Below are 20,960 nucleotides of genomic sequence, written 5' to 3'. Positions count from 1 at the left end.
AAGGTGACCTTTGACCTTTCCAGGTGTGTTTTGAGTTCATCTTTGTGTTCGGGTCACTTAAACACCAAGCGGAGATGAAGCAGCAGCGCCAAAAGACTCTGCATGAAATGAATGTGGATGTAGACGAGAGCTAAACTATCAGGACAGATGAAAGAAGCTGACGTGCAGCAAGAACAGAGATGACCGGAGTTAGATGGTGAACCCATCCGCTTACAGGTTCAAATCTGTGTTTAGAAAAATGCAGGAATTCCTTCTAAAAGGAGTAAAATGTGTTTAAAACATTGAAAAGAGCGTTTGCATTATATATGGTTCATTTTCACAGGTTTCCTGTTTTATTGTGAAGAGCTTTGTAAGAGGAAGTGAATGTGGTTGTGATCGGTAGTGTGCTCTGACAGAAGTTTGTGCCAGTGTTCATGGACTATCTGCTCGACGGTCTACGTGCACATCCCCACATCCACGAGCAGCTGCTCACTTCTGTTTCAGACGCCTCGCTCTGCACACGCGACTGTTTCTGTACAGACAACACGCCTCAGCTGTGTCATGAGCCTGGCATCACAAATAATGTTTACCTTCTGTGCAGTTTCCAACATCTTGTGATAAAACGGAAAGTTCTCCGAGCTTTTCAGGAGCCGGACAAACAACACAAAATGAACGCTACACTTAACGTCTTACTGAACACGAGGACACATCTGCAGGAGGTGTTTGGACACTTGTGGATAAAAAAGTTATTTCAATCCAGGCACAGACTGAGAGTTGCCCATCCTCAGCCTTACTCGCTCCTTCCAACACTTTGCTTGTGTCCTGCATGAGACGTGCTTTCAGGTGACACTGATGGTCCAGCAGCTGCAGGACGCCACATCCATAAGTGACACTGCAGGTGTGGTGGAGAAGGCGGGGGCGCGGGACGGGCAGCTGAAGCTGCAGGAACAACATCTGGTTCTTAACAGTGCGTCAGGATTACAAAAAGAAAAGAAAGTAATTGCATTTACTGAGTTAAAGCTGCCATCGGGCAGCAGCCCTGGAGTTTCTAAAACACTGATGATGCACAGCTGAGGTAGTGCGTTTCATCATGCTGTAGCGACAGATTACACACGTGTAAATGGTCGATAAAGTTTAGTGATGGCAGCGTTACAAACAAAGCGTATCTGAAGAACATTTGTACGAATGGCTCGTTGGATTTCTCTGCCATCGTCACTCTGACCTTTCATTGTGTTTCACTCCAAACTCGCCGCTGTGTGCAGCTCAGAGGTAATTAAAGTTTGATCAGCTGTAATATGAGCATGTCTGTTCCACAGGGATCCGGTGACCAGTTACTGGACACCAGTTTGTCTTACTGGTTGAGCAGGCGTCCATGAGCCCTGTGCCCCTTTCTCTCTGTCTTCACTGTCCCACTCTCCAAAATAATCTCATGTCTGTGGCCAACACTCACTGTAGCCTGATGGGATTGTTTCAAGTGTCACATATGAGTCTAAGAGGTTTTATATATTTTATGTCGTCAGTATTTTTCTGTGAATTAGTGCAGCGGTCCCGTCCCCCGGCCACGGCCCGCTACCGGACAGTGAGAGCGTCGACTCGGTGTGAAAGTTATGGTTTTCAGTGTGTGGATGTGTGAATGTGTGTGTGAATGTGTGAATGTGTGTGTGTGAATGTGTGTGTGTGAATGTGTGTGTATGTGAATGTGTGTGTGAATGTGTGTGTGAATGTGTGTGTGTGAATGTGTGAATGTGTGAATGTGTGTGTGAATAGATAATTGGCAAACCTTCTGGAGGAAACCTGGTCTTGTTAGGAGAGATGGCATCCATCCCACTTTGGATGGAGCAGCTCTCATTTCTAGAAATATCGACAAATTTATTAAACCCCTCAAAACATGACTATCCAGAGTTGGGACCAGGAAGCAGAGTTGCAGTCTCTGCAGCTTCTCTCCTCCTGCTACCCCCCCAAAAAACCCATCTCCATAGAGACTGTGTCTGCTTCCAAAAAGACAAAAAACAAACTAAAAACCAGCAACAAACAACTTAAACATTTACAAAGAAAGAACAATACAGTATCCACATCTGAACCAAAGAGTAAAACAGTGAAATGTGGATTATTAAATATTAGGTCTCTCTCCTCCAAGTCTCTGTTAGTACATGACTTAATAATTGATCAACAAATTGATTTACTCTGCCTTACAGAAACCTGGTTGCAGCAGGATGATTATGTTAGCTTAAATGAATCAACACCCCCGAGTCATTCTAACTACCAGAAATCTCGAAGCACAGGTCGAGGGGGAGGTGTGGCAGCAATTTTTCACACCAGTCTATTAATTAATGAAAGACCAAGACAGACTTTTAATTCATTTGAAAGCCTGATGCTTAACATTGTCCACCCCAGCTGTGAAACTCAGAAACCAGTCTTACTTGTTATCATCTATCGTCCACCTGGGCCTTACACAGAGTTTCTGTCTGATTTCTCAGACTTTATATCTAATTTAGTTCTGAGCTCAGATAAAATAATTATTGTGGGTGATTTTAACATCCATGTTGATGCTAAAAATGACAGCCTCAACATGGCATTTAATCTGTTGTTAGACTCAATTGGTTTCTCTCAAAATGTAAAAGAACCCACCCACCACTTTAATCACACTCTAGATCTTGTTTTAACATATGGCATAGAAACTGAACATTTAACAGTATTTCCTGAAAACCCTCTCCTGTCTGATCATTTCTTGATAACATTTACATTTACAATAATTGATTACACAGCAGTGGAGAGTGTACTTTATCAAAGTAGATGTCTTTCTGAAAGCGCTGTAACTAAGTTTAAGAATATAATCCAGCCACTGTTATCATCGTCAATGCCCTGTACCAACACAGAGCAGAGCAGCTATCTGAACGCTACCCCAACAGAGATCGATTATCTTGTTAATAATTTCACCTCCTCACTACGTACGACTCTGGATACTGTAGCTCCAGTGAAAACTAAGGTCTCTAATCAGAAGTACCTGACCCCGTGGTATAATTCTCAAACACGTACCCTAAAGCAGATGACTCGTAATCTGGAGAGGAAATGGCGTGTCACAAATTTAGAGGATCATCATTTAGCCTGGAGAAATAGTTTGTTGCTTTATAAGAAAGCCCTCCGCAAAGCCAGAACAGCTTACTATTCGTCACTGATTGAAGAAAATAAGAACAACCCCAGGTTTCTCTTCAGCACTGTAGCCAGGCTGACAAAAAGTCAGAGCTCTGTTGAGCCAACCATCCCTTTAACGTTAACTAGTGATGACTTCATGAACTTCTTCACAAATAAAATTTTTATCATTAGAGAAAAAATTACCAATAATCATCCCACAGATGTAATATTATCTACAGCTACTCTTAGTTCCATTGATGTTAAGTTAGACTCTTTTTCTCCAATCGATCTTTCTGAGTTAACTTCAATAATTACTTCCTCCAAACCATCAACGTGTCTTTTAGACCCCATTCCTACAAAACTGCTCAAAGAAGTCCTGCCATTGATTAATTCTTTGATCTTAAATATGATCAACCTATCTCTAATAATCAGCTATGTACCACAGGCCTTCAAGGTGGCTGCAGTTAAACCTTTACTCAAAAAGCCATCTCTAGACCCAGCAGTCTTAGCTAATTATAGGCCAATCTCCAACCTTCCTTTCATATCAAAAATCCTTGAAAGAGTAGTTGTCAAACAGCTAACAGATCATCTGCAGAGGAATGGTTTATTTGAAGAGTTTCAGTCAGGTTTCAGAGTTCATCACAGCACAGAAACAGCTTTAGTGAAGGTTACAAATGATCTTCTTATGGCCTCTGACAGTGGACTCATCTCTGTGCTTGTCCTTCTTGACCTTAGTGCAGCATTCGATACTGTTGACCATAATATCCTATAGGAGCGATTAGAACATGCTGTAGGTATTACAGGTATTGCACTGCAGTGGTTTGTATCATATCTATCTAATAGACTCCAATTTGTGCATGTAAATGGAGAGTCCTCTTCACACACTGAGGTTAATTATGGAGTTCCACAGGGTTCAGTGCTAGGACCAATTCTGTTTACATTATACATGCTTCCCCTAGGCAGCATCATTAGAAGACATAGCATACATTTTCACTGCTATGCAGATGACACCCAGCTCTATCTGTCCATGAAGCCAGATAACACACACCAATTAGTTAAACTGCAGGAATGTCTTAAAGACATAAAGACCTGGATGGCCACTAACTTTCTGCTTCTTAACTCAGATAAAACTGAGGTCATTGTACTCGGCGCTGAAAAGCTTAGAAATTTGGTATCTAACCAGATTCTTACTCTGGATGGCATTACCTTGGCCTCCAGTAACACTGTGAGGAACCTTGGAGTCATTTTTGACCAGGATATGTCCTTCAACGCACATATTAAACAAATATGTAAGACTGCGTTCTTCCATTTGCGCAACATCTCTAAAATTAGAAATATCCTGTCTCAGAGTGACGCTGAAAAACTAGTTCATGCATTTATTACTTCCAGGCTGGACTACTGTAATTCATTATTATCAGGATGTCCAAAAAACTCACTGAAAAGCCTTCAGTTAATCCAAAATGCTGCAGCAAGAGTACTGACAGGGACTAGAAAGAGAGAGCATATTTCTCCTGTTTTGGCTTCCCTTCATTGGCTTCCTGTTAAATCCAGAATTGAATTCAAAATCCTGCTCCTCACATACAAGGTCTTAAATAATCAGGCCCCATCTTATCTTAATGACCTTGTAGTACCATATCACCCTATTAGAGCACTTCGCTCTCGCTCTGCAGGCCTACTTGTTGTTCCTAGAGTATTTAAAAGTAGAATGGGAGGGAGAGCCTTCAGTTTTCAGGCCCCTCTTCTGTGGAACCAGCTTCCAGTTTGGATTCAGGAGACAGACACTATCTCTACTTTTAAGATTAGGCTTAAAACTTTCCTTTTTGCTAAAGCATATAGTTAGGGCTGGACCAGGTGACCCTGAATCCTCCCTTAGTTATGCTGCAATAGATGTAGGCTGCCGGGGGATTGCCATGATGCATTGAGTTTTTCCTTTCCAGTCACCTTTCTCACTCACTATGTATTAACAGACCTCTCTGTATTGAATCGTATCTGTTATTAATCTCTGTCTCTCTTCCACAGCATGTCTTTATCCTGTCTTCCTTCTCTCACCCCAACCGGTCGCAGCAGATGGCCGCCCCTCCCTGAGCCTGGTTCTGCCGGAGGTTTCTTCCTGTTAAAAGGGAGTTTTTCCTTCCCACTGTCGCCAAAGTGCTTGCTCATAGGGGGTCATATGATTGTTGGGCTTTTCTCTGTATCTATGAAGCGCCTTGAGGCGACTTTTGTTGTGATTTGGCGCTATATAAATAAAATTGAATTGAATTGAATGTGTGAATGTGTGTGTGAATGTGTGTGTGAATGTGTGTGTGAATGTGTGAATGTGTGTGTGAATGTGTGTGTGAATGTGTGAATGTGTGTGAATGTGTGTGAATGTGTGAATGTGTGTGTGAATGTGTGTGTGAATGTGTGTGTGAATGTGTGTGAATGTGTGAATGTGTGTGTGAATGTGTGTGTGAATGTGTGTGTGAATGTGTGTGAATGTGTGAATGTGTGTGTGAATGTGTGTGTGAATGTGTGAATGTGTGTGTGAATGTGTGTGTGAATGTGTGTGTGAATGTGTGAATGTGTGTGTGAATGTGTGTGTGAATGTGTGAATGTGTGTGTGAATGTGTGAATGTGTGTGTGAATGTGTGTGAATGTGTGTGTGAATGTGTTTGTGAATGTGTGTGAATGTGTGAATGTGTGAATGTGTGAATGTGTGTGTGAATGTGTGAATGTGTGAATGTGTGTGTGAATGTGTGAATGTGTGTGTGAATGTGTGAATGTGTGAATGTGTGTGTGTGAATGTGTGTGTGAATGTGTGAATGTGTGAATGTGTGTGTGAATGTGTGAATGTGTGAATATGTGAATGTGTGAATGTGTGAATGTGTGTGTGAATGTGTGAATGTGTGTGTGAATGTGTGAATGTGTGAATATGTGAATGTGTGAATGTGTGAATGTGAATGTGTGTGTGAATGTGTGTGTGAATGTGTGTGTGTGAATGTGTGTGAATGTGTGTGTGTGAATGTGTGTGTGAATGTGTGTGTGAATGTGTGTGTGTGAATGTGTGTGAATGTGTGTGTGAATGTGTGTGTGAATGTGTGTGAATGTGTGAATGTGTGTGTGAATGTGTGTGTGAATGTGTGAATGTGTGTGTGAATGTGTGTGTGAATGTGTGTGAATGTGTGAATGTGTGTGTGAATGTGTGAATGTGTGTGTGAATGTGTGTGTGAATGTGTGAATGTGTGTGTGAATGTGTGTGTGAATGTGTGAATGTGTGTGTGAATGTGTGTGTGAATGTGTGAATGTGTGTGTGAATGTGTGAATGTGTGTGTGAATGTGTGTGAATGTGTGAATGTGTGTGTGAATGTGTGAATGTGTGTGTGAATGTGTGTGAATGTGTGAATGTGTGTGTGAATGTGTGAATGTGTGTGTGAATGTGTGAATGTGTGAATGTGTGTGTGAATGTGTGTGTGTGAATGTGTGTGTGAATGTGTGAATGTGTGAATGTGTGTGTGAATGTGTGAATGTGTGAATATGTGAATGTGTGAATGTGTGTGTGAATGTGTGAATGTGTGTGTGAATGTGTGAATGTGTGAATGTGTGAATGTGAATGTGTGTGTGAATGTGTGTGTGTGAATGTGTGTGTGTGAATGTGTGTGAATGTGTGTGTGAATGTGTGTGTGTGAATGTGTGTGTGAATGTGTGTGTGAATGTGTGTGTGAATGTGTGAATGTGTGTGTGAATGTGTGTGAATGTGTGTGTGAATGTGTGTGTGAATGTGTGTGAATGTGTGTGAATGTGTGTGTGAATGTGTGTGTGAATGTGTGAATGTGTGAATGTGTGTGTGAATGTGTGTGTGAATGTGTGTGTGAATGTGTGAATGTGTGTGTGAATGTGTGTGTGAATGTGTGAATGTGTGAATGTGTGAATGTGTGAATGTGTGTGTGAATGTGTGTGTAAAGTGCTTTTTACAGGCCATTTACCATATTTTTTCGTTAACTCGGTTTGCCTGGGTCTTTCCCGTGTTGTAGTTGTGTCTTATTTTGAAAAAAAACATTTACACGTTACCATAGTGACCAGAGAGCATTAAGGGGCAGCGAGGAGGATGTTACTCTGTTGTTGTTTCAGGAGGACGCTGCTAATAAAGTTCAATCACACAGTAAATTCACGTTTATTATTATATTTACAAAATACCAGTTTTTGTCTCGTCGTATCCTTTTGTTGTGTTTATCCACAACACCTTAAAGGCCGGTCCGTGAAAATATTGTCTGACGTTAAACTGTCTGTGGGGCAAAAAGCGGTTGGGGACCGCTGGATTAGTGAATTTGGTCCACAGACAAGTTTTAACTTCTAGTGTGCAAACAGCAGAAGACAGGCCTGATCATCATTGTACAGAGCACTAACTACTTCAAGTTTAAGTAATATTAAACAGTGGAATAAATGTCATAAATACACCAAAGTGTAGGAATAACACCCAAAGAACTGTATATAAAATTAAATCTATAAACAAATGAAGGATTTGTAAGTTTAGCAGAGGAATAAAGTAAAGCAGGAAAAATGTACAATTTCATTAAAAATACAAAAATGTGATCACAATGAAGATTAGAGTACAAACAGAACATGTAAGAGTGTGAAGGAGGAAAGCAGGAAGTATAAATGCAGTGACAACAACAAATCAAAGCAGACGTCCTCGTGTTAAACTTCCAGTGAATAAGGAAGGTCCCGATGTGAGTGTCCTGCTGTGCTGACCTCTGTGCAGGGCCACACTGAGCAGGACAGTGGGAGGCAGCCTGGAACCAACCACATGAACAACTCTCGCAATCCTCCACCCGTGCCCGTTAGAGACCTGGACCGGTCCAAGGGAAAAGAAGGGGGTCCGCTGACCTCCACTTCCCCCGCTATCTCCCCTGCCTCCTCTCAGGTTTGAATCACTGCCTTCGTAACCCCCCCCCCCCCAGTCCATTATCAGGTCCTCAAAGTGATGTCGTCATGCTTCCCGTCAGGGCTCTGGTGGCTGGGAGAAGGTGTTTGATGAAGTCTCAGGGAGACCTTACTACTTCAACCGCAGCACACGAACCACATCCTGGAGTTTACCTGAGCCATCCTCCCCGTCACCCCCACCTGGATCTGCAGCCCACAGGAAGCACGAGGGCGGCCCGGTACGACCCAGTTAAAACGATGACCAGGTTCAGTCAGAACAGACTTAGTCGTTTTTTAAATTGTGAAATATGTCAAAATGTCACTGCAACAACTGAAAAACTGAAAAACATCTGATATTTTATCAGCTGTATCAGGTGATGCTTAGTGAACAGGTGGTCTTTGTATTAATGAGGATTTAGGGTTGTTTGATTAAAATGGTGACTTCTCTTTGATTACTGAAAGCCTCCCCTGCCAGAGGAAGACTATCCTGTAGGCGACCATAAAGACAACAACGCCAACTTTAGAACGGTACCACACACACAGACTGAGCACACGGTCCATTGTCACCCATCGAGGTTAGTCCTTGGATTGTTCCGAATGTTCTCCCACATTTGTGCCCTTTTCTCTCCACAGCATCCTCAGCAGAGCTTGGGTCTGATACCCAGAGCTCACCTGGACCTGAAGGATCCTCAGGTAATCAGTTGGTCAGTGCCATCTGTGTGTCTGCTTTTTATTTGCATTAATCCATTGGTTTGCTGACTGTTACAGATTCCCTCAGTGCCCCAAAGTCTGATGGGAAATGGAGTTTGTGAGGACGGAGCATCGCTGCAGGCCAGGAAGCTGAGAGTCAGCGTGGGAGAAGACGTGAGTGAAAACCTTACAGCAACAACCTTTTTAGGCCTGCGTCACACAGACTTTCACTGGTTTCTGGGTTTCAGACGTGTTCCCATGGCCACCGGAGGAACTTCTCCGATCACACTGACAGGATAAGCAGACACGCCTCCCCCGACAGTCCACAGGTAGACGCTTACCTGTGTCACTATCACGGCTCCATTCATTCGCATTGACTCGCTCGTTCCCGCTCATCCATTTGTTCATTTGTCAATCTGATGTCATCCTGTTCTCCCTCATCAAGCTCTCTAATAGGTGCAGACTGAAGAGGAATCTGTCCAATCAGAGCACAGGGTCCAGCTCACAGCATGTAGGTCTTGGCACCTGATTGGCTGTTGGGAAGATTAGTGAAGGTTTCCCGCAGATGTGGTTCCACTAACTCATCACATTAACATCTTACTAATCACTGCCTGACGGGAACTTTTTGGGCAGTTCAGACTCACAGCGCCACCTGCTGTGCTTCCTCAGTATTACATGTTAAACATTTAGAAAGATTTTTCCTGACACCATGAAGTGTGTTTATCGGTGTTTAGATTTTTACTGTAAGGCTGAATTTGCCCAGAAAGTTGCTCAGTGTTTCTCCACTAACCCTTAAATCGCTCAGTAACACCGATCCATCACACATTAACAGCTCTGAGGGTCTGATTGGTCTCTTTCTATGGCACTGCTGTTCTGGTAACTCCAGCATCTCTGACTTTGTCCACACTGGAGGCCGGTGTGCACACTGAATCAGGCTTTGTCCACAGGTTCACTCCACACTTTGCTGGTCCTCCTACTTCTCCTGTAGCCTCAGCAGACATTCCTGGCCTGATTCTATACACGAACGTAGCTGGTCTTTGACCTGCTGCTTCACTCACTCTGTGCAACGTTCAAAGGAGCACCAACAAATAAAACAGGAAGCCACCTGCAAAGGAAACATGTGCACATTGTCCAGAGTTCATGAGAAAAATGGTTTAAGACATAAAAACTGAGAGCATTAAAAGAAGATGCTGCTGTGTGCATCCCAGTGTCCGTGAACGCCCCATCCATCCTCCACTTACAAGAATGAATTCTGAACGATGTGCAGATCGTCTCTGATGATGAGCTGAGGACCAAAACCAAACACCGTCTTGTGTGACACTCCCAGAAATCTTGGACCCAATGCTAAAATCAACAAACGCTAAGTTTAATATTTGCAGACTTCAAAGCAAGCTGGCCATTAACTATGACTCAAGCGGTAAGCTTCCCGAAGGAGTTTACCTCCCAGACACCACTCCATGTGTTACTGCCTCAAGCTAAACAACAAGAAGCGTGTGCATGACAACATTACATGAAGTAGAAAAACAAACTGCTGAATGAATAAAAGGCACCACACCTGGGCCAGCTTTTATCAAGTTGAAGGTACAGGTGTGCTGCATCAGCTGACTGCCTTGCAGAGAGGAGAGCAGCAGCAGAACGAGGGCAGTGGGAGTTTCAAGGCTCAACCTTGATTAATGCATGAGTAACACACTGTGAAAATGGCTGCTGTGGAGAAGCTTTGGTTCACGTGGTACTAAAGTCCCTCCTGTGTTTCCTGAAAGCAAACTCCTCCTTTGTCAGATGAAAAGTTCAGTCATGTTTTAATTAGGGATGCAAAGAGGTCTCTCGAGGCCTCGTTTGTGTCCGTGAGGAGGTCCTCTGTCCACCGAGAATGTTTTGTCCTTGAATAATCACATAAATCCTTGAGTTTGGTTCCTGGAAAGATTTTCAGGTATTTAAAAATGTTTCCAGCACCGATCAGACTGATGGATGAAATGAGACAGGCTGATAAAAGGCCTTTCATTAGACTCTCACCACTCCCGTGTTTGCAGAGGAGTCACATTTCAAAGCAGGTAACCTGAGGACTCAGCTGTGTGTCTGCATTCCTACAGGGACACCTGCTGGAGAAAGCAGGGATTCTCAACAAGACTAAAGTGGCTGAAAATGGAAAAAAGATCAGGTGAGAGCAGAACAATTGTAAAGGTAAGGTGTTCATATCTGTTCTGTGGGCTTTGCTCGGAGGTAACTGTGTCTGCTGATTTTTGACAGGAAGAACTGGAGTCAGTCGTGGACTGTCCTGCATGGAGGGATCCTCACATTCCATAAAGACCCCAGACCAGCCGGGAATGCTGTAAGAATCAGTTTACGTAGTCCAACAGGAGCTCAATGCACCTTCTGCCTCGAACCATTACTTGTGTTTTCTACTCTCTGTAGTAATAACATTTCTCAGGACTAAATACCTGAGAAATGTTTGGATTTCATATGTGGAAGATTTAGATTGATCTAATAAATGAACAAGGAAAACAGAGAAAAACTAACTTGTGAGAAGGAATTCAATGAGTTATTAAACACAAACAATACCGCCAGCATTAATAAATGGCTACGATGTAGAAACTTTAGATTTCCATCCGTGAATCATTGATCCTATTGTGCTATTAAACTATGGTGATGAGGAGGAGGAGGAGGAAGGTAATAAAAAAATCTAAAATCAACTTTGTTTCTATAGCAAATAAAAATACAACAAAGTTGACCAAAGTGCTTCAGAGTCGGTCACAAAAGCACAAGACAGAATGAAAAGAGTTAAAAGGAAACAATCTGACAACTGTTTGAAACAAAAAGTAGCCACAAAGTAACAAACTAGTTTGACTAAAATGATACTTTTTAAGCAATTTAAAAGACTGGGTGGACTCGGAGGAACGAACATTAGGAGGGAGGTTATGATGAAGATGATGATTATGACGGCGATGAGGAGGAGAATGAGGATGGTGATGATGATGATGATTATTTTTATTATTAGTCCTTATCCAGGTGAAAAAAATCTCATTGACATTAAAAACCTGGCATCATGGCAACAAAAGTCAAAATACACTCAGCACATAACTATATAACTTATTATAACTTATAATTATGACGGCGATGAGGAGGAGGATGATGATGACTTGTTTTCCCTCAGAGCAAAGCGTCACAGATTGTTCCAGAATACACCGTTGAGCTCAGAGGAGCATCGGTGAGCTGGGCCTGCAAAGACAAGTCGTCCAAGAAGAACGTTCTGGAGGTACAAAGTCTTTTTACCCCGGTTACATCAGCTTCACTTCTTACCTGCTTGATGAAGACCACTGTGGTGTTTGTGCGCAGCTGAAGACACGTCAGGGCTGTGAGTATCTGATGCAGTACGACAAGGAGAGCATCATCAGCGACTGGCTCAAAGTGATCCAGGACACCATCGGACAGCTGGTGCCAGACGGAGCACACAGACCGGTAATCCTCGAAGCCTCGTGCCTCATTCAGGCTCTTTGTTTCTGAGTGAACTGGAAGTTCAGTGAAGTCTGTTTTCAGGAACAGGAGCGGCTATCAGACAGTGAAGACGATGGTTCTTCAGACAAAGAGGACAAAGACAGGAGATCGACATGTGAGTCTTTGAACTTTAACCATCTCCAACATCTGTGCAGACTCAGCCTGATGAAGGTCTGAAGCATTGAAAGCTCAGGAAATGAGCACAGGATGGCCCTGAGCTGAAACATGTTACCAGCTGGTGTTTCTGATGTCCTTTCAAAATGACCCACAAAGCGATGGAAGAAGTTTATTTTTATTAGGAGGTATTGCACAGTGGTTGTCATAGTAACACTGAGCGCTTTCTTCTTCTGCTGCATCTTCAGCGAGCAGGATCCCATCAGGAGCTGACACGGAGCAGACGCGAGTTCGGTCCAAACTGCGACGCTTCCTGCAGCGAAGGCCGACTCTGCAGAGCGTCAAAGAGCGAGGATACATCAGAGGTAAAAAGGCCTCCCGATCACGTGCACCGACCTTTAAATGCTACAAACTGTGAACATCATCGACTTTTCTGTCAGGTGCACATGTTTACCTGCATGAACCTCAGTGATCCAAAGCTAACTCACTACAATAACTGTTGCTTCTTGCCTACAGACTCACCTGTATATTCATTTGGTGTTAGTTTAATGAGTGAAATTAGCAGCTGAGTTAACCCATTTACATCAACATGTGCACAGCGCACGGATAAATACAAAGATCCAGAGATGAACAGAAAAACATAATGAAACAGTAATGCATCCGAATATTTATCAAGAGTGAATCACGATGTAGACGATATGAAAACTGTAAAATGATGCTAAGCCTGATGACACAGAAACATGCAGCTCGCTGATCAGACTGGAAATGTCTTCCAGACAACGTCTTTGGCTGCCACCTGGACACTCTGTGCCACCGAGAACACAGCACCATCCCCAAGTTTGTGGAGAAGTGCATCAGGACAGTGGAGCGCAGAGGTGATGGAGGCACACATGTTACCCACGCGCTACAGGAAACGCACAACAAAACATCCCAAAAGGTTAACTGTTCATCTGGACGTAACGTTTTCAGTGTGAGAAACATTCAGATGAACAATCAACCTTTTGGGATTAGGGATGGGCATCGTTTAGGTTTTATCCAATACCGGTACCAAACCGGTACTTTTTAAACGGTGCTCAAACCGGTGCTTAAAGAATGGAGAACACAAACTTGGTCCAAAAACCTCTCATGTTCAGCTGTTTTTTGTAAAAAGATAACAATGTTAGCCTTTTCTGCAGCTATAGGGCATATATGGTATCACTCTTGGCTGGAAGCAGCTTAAACAATGGAAAAAACACAAACTTTGTCCAAAAACCTCTCATGTTTAACTGTTTTCCACTTTTTCTTTGGTCATTTTAGCCTTTTTGTCCAGGGTGAAGGGAGTATCTGCCATCAAACAAGAAGACAGCCGCATGTAGCTATGATGGTGTTTGCTAGTTCACCTTACATGCATTAATGTAATAACGTGGTTAGCCTACTCAACGTAAATTACACACGAACAACATTAAGCTACTCACGCAGAGAAGAACGGCTGCTGCTGCATCATCATCCTCATCATTTCTGCTACACTGGCAGGGCTAGGGGCCAGGACTCTCCTCAACTCCGGGTCGATAACAGGCACCACACCCGCAGTAGATGTGCTCGGTGTGAGGTCTTGCAGCAAGCTATCACATACGCCGCATTTCTCAGCTTTTAAAAAAACGCTATGCGTCGCCAGGTGTTTCATCAGATTTGAGGTGTTACCTCCTTTGACAGACACAAACGTGTGTGTGTGTGTGTCTGTGTGTGTGTGTGTGTGTGTTAAGGCTCACATCGTGTTGTGATTTAATGGTTGAATGTGGGTCAATTTCGTTCATTAGCTTGGATTTGTAGTCGTACTGAATCTAATATGAAGTTGCAGCCGTGCAGCACTGAAACAGGGATTTATGGTGAAGTGTTGTGCGACAGAATTCAGACGTTGTTTTTATCTAAGGTGGAAATGAAACACAACCCAGCGACTGATGAACTGGACAGAGGTGTTTGCTAACTGGCTTCACTCGCTGTGTTCAGGTCTGGACGTGGACGGGATCTACAGAGTGAGCGGAAACCTGGCCGTGATCCAGAAACTACGACACAAAGCCGACCACGGTAATGCGTCGCTGACACAGTTCGTGTTCGGTAACGGTCACGTGATTTCTCCCTGGATTCAAACGGTCTGATGGATCGTTCGGACCTGCGGCGGCAACACGAAGCTGTTCGGGTCTAACAGATGAATCTGAACCCAAAGTCTGATCTAAAGTTTGGTTTCAGAAGACTGAAGCTGTCCTCTGTTTCCGCAGAGGAGCACTTGGACCTGGAGGACGGACAGTGGGAGGAGATTCACGTGATCACCGGCGCTCTCAAGCTGTTCCTGCGGGAGCTTCCAGAGCCGCTGTTTCCCTTCAGCGTCTTCGAAAAGTTCATCGCCGCCATCCGTCAGTACACACGGTGTTTGACATACACACTGTACCAGAGCTGCAGTAGCCCTGGTCTACTCATGTTTTTATCTTATGTCTTTAACCCAGCTCTTAACTGAAGGAGGGTAAAGCTGGGCTTCTTTTTCAGTCACGTTTTTCAGCTCCTGCTCAAACTGCACGATTGACTCGCAGGGGTGAGAAGGTCGTAGGTCACGATGCAGGTCTCACACTATACGGCCCGATGCTCTGATGCGACCTGAAACTGTGCGTCCATAACATGAAGCTTATAACACAAAATCTGTCGCTCGCTCCGTCTTTCACTCACACAGACTCACATCGATCATCAAACATCGATCATCAGGCAGCTGTGATTGAGCAACAATGTAAATCCAACTATTTTCACGGTTGTTGATAATTTTGTGAGGCCACATCGAAAAGGCTCGGATGAGCTCGTCAAAGTTTCACGTTCATTTCTGCGTTTGTGCGCGCAGTGCGAGAGGCTGCGGTGACGCCCTCACGACGGGCGACAGGATTTCCAACAGGTTTGATTTTCTGGCGACCAAACGATTGCTGATTGGACCGAGCTGGTCGTGAGGTGTTAATCACTTCTCGTTGCTCCACGTATATTACGCGATTACGACACGATTAAGGCGAAACTCGGGCCGATCACCAAAACGGTCGCTCGACTTTATCAATGCAATGACCCAATCTCTCTGGGGTCATTGCATTGATAAACTCTTTTTCAAGAATATCAGATTACTCAATTTACTGGTCAAAATCTACAGTCCTTCTGATGAATTGCTCCTTCCATAATTCTTCTGCACTACTACATCTGATAAGTTGTAAATGTGCAGAGGTTGACCGAGCAGTCGACCACAGAGAAACACAAAGTAACGAGATCGCAATAATCCCAGCACACGTTTGTGATGAGCGATACACCAAAAAGTGTCATCATGCCTGTAAACTGTTGTAGTACAGAACCTTAGCTGTGTGTGTGTTTGCAGAAGTCCCAGACTACAGCCTGAGGGTGTCCTACATGAAGGATCTGGTGCAGACTCTTCCTCTACCGAACCACAACACCATGGAGCTGCTGTTCAGACACCTGCGAAAGTGAGTTTGCTCCGAGGCTTTATGAACCAGTGCAGACAGACAGCAGAGTGAGCCGTGCCCAAACACTGCTAACTCGGCCAGCCTGCTCTCTGTCAGATAACCCCTAACGGTCCCAGTTACACACTGGGTAAAGGTGTGGAATGCACTGGATTATAGCAATGGTGAAATAGATCTGTAACCCCCAAATAATCAGTCAGCTAAAATAAAATTAGTCTGCAAGTAGAAACGAAGCGGCAGAGCATGAAGGTGATTAGGTCTGCTTTGGAAACAACGTGTATCTGTCTGTGCCTCTCCAGGGTGATCGAACACAAGGACTCTAACAGGATGTCGGTTCAGAGTATCGCCATCGTGTTCGGACCCACACTGCTTCGCCCCGAGACTGAGTCGGCAAACATGACGATTCACATGGTGTTCCAGAGCCAGATTGTGGAGCTCTTGCTCAACGAGTTCCCGACTGTTTTCTCAGAGAGCTAAAAGGAAACTCCTGGAATTTACTCTGCGTCCTGCGAGAACCCTCAGAGGACACACGAGTCTTCCAACACGCTCGAGGACATTGGACCTACACACCCCCTCCTCTCTGACCCAGGAGTGAATCTGAGAGGACCACCTGATACCGAGGGTTGGTTCTGAAACCTCGTCACTCCTCTTTAAAAGGAGCAGACCCAACCTGGCGTTTTATTGGCGCCTTAAAACCATCAAACATGTGACAACGACATCTTTTGCCAGACTTGTAGCTCTCTGGACCGAAACACGGGAGCTGATCCTGGGTAAACCCCCAGGACAGGTTTGAAACCAGCATGTTTGCTTCTCCTTCAAGACAAAACACCAAAGTGGTGAATGTCCTGTTAAACCTCTGAATGCCTCACAGTAAACCAGACGGGTTCAGGACCCTTTGAGAAACTCGTGGAACTCTGAACTCATCTTCTATTGCCTTTTTGTTTTGGTTTTTAACTCTGTGGATGTTAAACTTTGAACCGGGACCTGCTGGCTGTGTTGCCTGGACCCAAAAACCCTTTTTATAAATTTCATATATATAAAATGTAAATGTTGAGTATATCATGTCGGCATCTCAGCATCACGCCTTAAATGACCTAAAAAACAGCAGAACAAACAGTATCCGTCTCAGGATCCTGTGCTTCTTCACTGTACAGACACGATCCTTCCAAGTATTTTTAAATTTTCAGACCCTCCTCTGCAGATGACTGGAAATTTACCTTCAAGGTATGACTTGGTATGACTTTCTGTGAACCAGAAAGTCATACCAACCCAAAGAGGGTGTACAGAGTCTCCCTGGCAGACTGTGGAGACGAGCTGCACATGTGATTCTGATCCTGAAAATCTCCATCCACCTGTTCAGGTAAATCTACCAGAGCAGCCATCAGTCTGCGCTGCATTCACTGATGCTGGGAAACACAGATTCACACGGCAAAATAAATTTCTACATCAGTGTTGATACCATGAGTATGTTTAAGTTAAATAAAACATGCAACGTATTAAACACTGGATCAAACTCTAGACTTTATGATGTGATGATCATAAATATGGAGCTTCATGAGCAGATGGAACATTATAGAAATTATATATATCGACTCCGAACGAGAGACAGAAGCTGTATCGACTGTTAAACTGTAGATCTGAAAGGATGAACACAGAACAAAGGATTTAAAACTACATGACCAGGCCACAGGCCAGGGATGGATTTTACAGGACAGGTCTTACTGTTGTAAATAGTTATGTATGTTTTTGTAGTAGTGAGTTTCTATGCACTACAGATGCAGAACTAAGTTACTTTGTTAGGGACGATATTCCTTTCTGTACAAGAGGGCATTTTCCTGACTTTAGTCTGAAATAAACTGTCGTGTATGACGGTGTCCTGCTGGGTCTGCTTCTCTTCAACACACCCAGAAATCAAACACATCAAACTTTTATTTAACACAAATTCACCAAAGGACTAAAACCACAACCCCAGACAGAAATATTACCTGCACCCGTAAAGATGGCTGCTAAAGCCTCGACAAGCCAAAGTGTGAATCATCAAAGGTCAACAAAGAGCTGAAGCTTTGGTGGGAGGGCTCACAGATGTGCTGCTCCACGCATGCTGGCGTTCCTGGCATCGTAACAAAAATGACCAATCACAGTGCAAGCTAGCAAAGCTTCCATCACAAGTTGCATTAGCCCAGCTAGCTGCCTGTTAGTAACTTTGTTCGCATTGTGTTGTCCGTATTCAGTTGCCGCTGTCCCAGTTTATTTGCATAATGTGATTTCATTGGCTAACGGCTGCTGAATAAACACGAATAAAAGACAACAGCAGTTAGAAACCTCAGGTTTTCAGATCCTTTGTTGTGAAACTGTGTGTCATACATGCTGTATCGCCTCTTTGTGTTATTTGGGAGATGTGATCATGGTAAACTGTTACCATGGTACCAGCTGCTCGCCGGACGATGCTCATCTTCTGCGGTTTCACCTGAGACGGTGATGTGGATTGTCAGAAGCTTTCACATCATGATCAGCAGCTGCTTCATTCTTGTGCTTCAGAAATATTTTTCTTTGAGCGCTTACAGAAACGACACAAAACACCTGAGCTGTGAATCCTGATCAGTCTGCAGCAGATTTTACTTTTCAGGAAAATATTCACTAAAAAATTCTTGAGTACAAATGTTTGTTCATGTTAGTGCGTCAACAACAAAGGTGGATATCAAATCTTTGACCTGTTTTACTTCATAAGAACAATTTAAGGAAGGAGTCATCTCATTCAGATCTCAGTCTTCGTTAAGAAGGCATCAGCTTAAAGTATTGACCCGATAACATCCCACCCAGGATATATAAGACTTCCTGCTTCCTGCAGTGGAAAACTCTCTGAAAACAAACAACTTACAGATTTAAATTATCAGATTAAATCAGGCCAGGAGGAGCTGAGCTGGTCCTGTGCTGTGCGTTTACCTGTGTTGTTGCTCATGCATTCCTCGTGCCTCCCCACCTTCTCCAGCACAGACTTGACCACCTGCAGAGCATCAGAGCTTTACTGCCCATCTCTGCTCAGGACAGCGTTAGGACGACTCTAGCTAGTAAAAAGGTTCTTTGTGCCAAAATCAGTCAGTGTGCTGAATAACGAGATGCTGGGATGTGTATTGTTGCGCTGAAGTTTTGTATATGTACATATGTACATACATGTGTAAATATGGGTTGATACGAAGTGACTCGATTGATCTGTTGATGAACTGGAAACAAATTTCCATCGATATGGAAAATAAAGTTATTCTATGCTATCGTTCTGATCCAGGTGCAGTGGAGTTATCTGGGCTGCAGGGGGCGCCAAACTTCACACACAATAAAAGATTCTTAATGAAATATTTCAGGTGTGATGTTAACTGTGATTAATGGAATACTTCATCAGCTCCTTCCTCATAACCTACTGCCTGAAACAAAAGCTGCACCCCCACAAAAACCAGAGACGAGAGAAGCTGCAGAATAAGCAAACACCAGCATTTCTCTTCCTGTTCACTGCACTGAGCTCGACCTGCAACAAGAACACCTTCATCTTGTCTAATGTGATCGCCTTTAACATTCTTAGTTCGTAACTTCTTACAATGAATTGTGCCACAAGGCTCAGTTGACTGCATGTTTCATTTCTTTACGATTGTGTCCTACATATACACTATGTATGACATATAAAATACATAAACCTATGCGATGCTGTATAGAAATATTACCTTATCAGCTAATATTACCGAAGTAGAAAGTGTAGAAACAGTGGAGGCTTCGTTATGGCTTCCTGTTTGGTTTACGTTGGAGTTTGTGCATAAGTCACTGTGTAGGGATCACGGTGATCCTGTCCGGATTCATCCGGATCACAATCATCATGTCTTTCTCTTATTTTTTTTTAAATATTTCTCCTGTTTAATATTTATATTTTATTCCAGCACAGATGGTGTGGCGCGCTATTCTGCTCTGTTTTGTACAGGCGGATCCCAGCCCTGCAGTTCCGCCAGCGGCCACAGGCGGCAGCAGCGAGCTGACATCACTCAACGAAGAGGAGAAGAAGACGCGAGCGGCGCGTCGTCATGGAAACGGTTTGTTTTCGATCAGAGACGAGAGAGTTCACGGAGGGAGCGCCTGAGCTGAACACAGAGAGGATTCAGGCTGTTACAGGTGAGCACTGACGTCAGACTCGAGCTGCGTGTTTTCAACTTCCGCTGGATCAAAGCTGCTTTAGTTAGCAGCTGTGAGGTCACGTGACCAATAACCGTGTACGCCGTTAGATCGGTGTAGCTGATGTGATTCACGTTGTGATGTCACCGCTGTTTGCACCGTGCAGCAGAGGGAGGAGGGGCTTTATGTGACCTATCGGCTTTCTTATTATCATCAGAAGTGATCTTAGGCTCACTTTTATTTTTCTGCCTTTCTGATAATCTCAGTACTTAAACAGGAAGTTCAGTCCGTGACCAACAGGAAGTCAAGGAGCTGTGTGACATCATCAGGAGATGGCAATGTCACAGTGTGACATCATCGACTTCTCTGCATTGGAGAGAGAGCTGCAGGTGGCAGTCGAGTCTGAGCGGCGACATCAGCGTGAGAACGACGCCAAGCTGAGAGCTGTCTGCCAGAGAGCGTCCTACGACCAGTTCAGGTAGGCGGCTCCTGGAGAGGCCTGGACCTCGTTCAAAGTATTTCCAGGGTCTTTGGATGAGTTCCAGGAGATTCTGAGCTTTGGTTGGCGAGGCCTGCTGAGTCCAGCAGGGCCCTGGTCCGTGATGCTTTAAAGGTTTTTCTCACAGCTGGGTGTGGTTTATATGTCCCTCAGAGACCTGGTCCTGGCCTGCCACATGAAGCCTCTGGAGAAGAAAGATAAAGACGGCGCACCGCGGAAACAGCCCTGGAACCCCGTCACCCCGAGCAACAAGTGATGTCCGCTCACCAGGACCAGCGTGGACCGACACGCTGTAGCCCACATAGTCTTTTATAGTCCTGCTGTGATGAACATGTGACACATGATGAAAGCTGTAAACAGGAAAAGAGATCAGATGTAACAATTCATCATTTCTAATAAACCTGAAGAACATGAACCATTCTCCCAGCATCACTGACTCCTACACCTGTCCACTCACCTGTGAGCTGTGGACGTCTTTCACTGTACTGACCCAAGTACTGGTGGCGCCTGTGTCCGGCAGCCTC

The 20,960-nt window shown here is 44.0% G+C and overlaps 2 protein-coding genes across 2 annotated transcripts in view; both read left to right on the top strand.

Moving 5' to 3' along the window:
* Positions 1-19,715, top strand: part of LOC146519326 (rho GTPase-activating protein 27-like) — a 42,570-nt gene extending 22,855 nt beyond the window's left edge. The window contains exons 5-22 of the mRNA XM_085156153.1: positions 7,850-8,011; positions 8,094-8,249; positions 8,473-8,538; positions 8,644-8,703; positions 8,779-8,874; positions 8,949-9,029; positions 9,146-9,211; positions 10,791-10,858; positions 10,948-11,029; positions 11,852-11,953; positions 12,034-12,156; positions 12,235-12,307; positions 12,555-12,671; positions 13,083-13,181; positions 14,293-14,370; positions 14,562-14,696; positions 15,683-15,788; positions 16,085-19,715. Of these exons, the coding sequence (XP_085012279.1) occupies positions 7,850-8,011; positions 8,094-8,249; positions 8,473-8,538; positions 8,644-8,703; positions 8,779-8,874; positions 8,949-9,029; positions 9,146-9,211; positions 10,791-10,858; positions 10,948-11,029; positions 11,852-11,953; positions 12,034-12,156; positions 12,235-12,307; positions 12,555-12,671; positions 13,083-13,181; positions 14,293-14,370; positions 14,562-14,696; positions 15,683-15,788; positions 16,085-16,262 (1,848 nt within the window). The 3' untranslated portion in view covers positions 16,263-19,715. The remainder of the gene's footprint in view (positions 1-7,849; positions 8,012-8,093; positions 8,250-8,472; positions 8,539-8,643; positions 8,704-8,778; positions 8,875-8,948; positions 9,030-9,145; positions 9,212-10,790; positions 10,859-10,947; positions 11,030-11,851; positions 11,954-12,033; positions 12,157-12,234; positions 12,308-12,554; positions 12,672-13,082; positions 13,182-14,292; positions 14,371-14,561; positions 14,697-15,682; positions 15,789-16,084) is intronic.
* Positions 19,716-20,263: 548 nt separating this feature from the next.
* Positions 20,264-20,851, top strand: dnaaf19 (dynein axonemal assembly factor 19). The gene is made up of 2 exons (XM_085156173.1): positions 20,264-20,415; positions 20,590-20,851. The coding sequence occupies exons 1-2, from the start codon at positions 20,270-20,272 to the stop codon at positions 20,690-20,692; spliced, it is 249 nt and encodes an 82-aa protein (XP_085012299.1). The 5' UTR covers positions 20,264-20,269; the 3' UTR covers positions 20,693-20,851.
* The last annotated feature ends 109 nt before the right edge of the window (positions 20,852-20,960 follow it).

This window comes from Neolamprologus multifasciatus, chromosome 4, assembly GCF_963576455.1.
Source record: "Neolamprologus multifasciatus chromosome 4, fNeoMul1.2, whole genome shotgun sequence".
NCBI classification, from domain to species: Eukaryota; Metazoa; Chordata; class Actinopteri; order Cichliformes; family Cichlidae; genus Neolamprologus; species Neolamprologus multifasciatus.
The sequence above is the reverse complement of the archived record's forward strand: the minus strand, read 5'-3'. Positions and strand labels throughout refer to the sequence as shown.

Coding starts and splice junctions, on each gene's coding strand:
- dnaaf19 (XM_085156173.1), top strand. CDS start 20,270: ATGGCAATGTCACAGTGTGACATCATCGACTTCTCTGCATTGGAGAGA. Junction 20,416..20,589: donor GCGTCCTACGACCAGTTCAG/GTAGGCGGCTCC, acceptor TATGTCCCTCAG/AGACCTGGTCCTGGCCTGCC.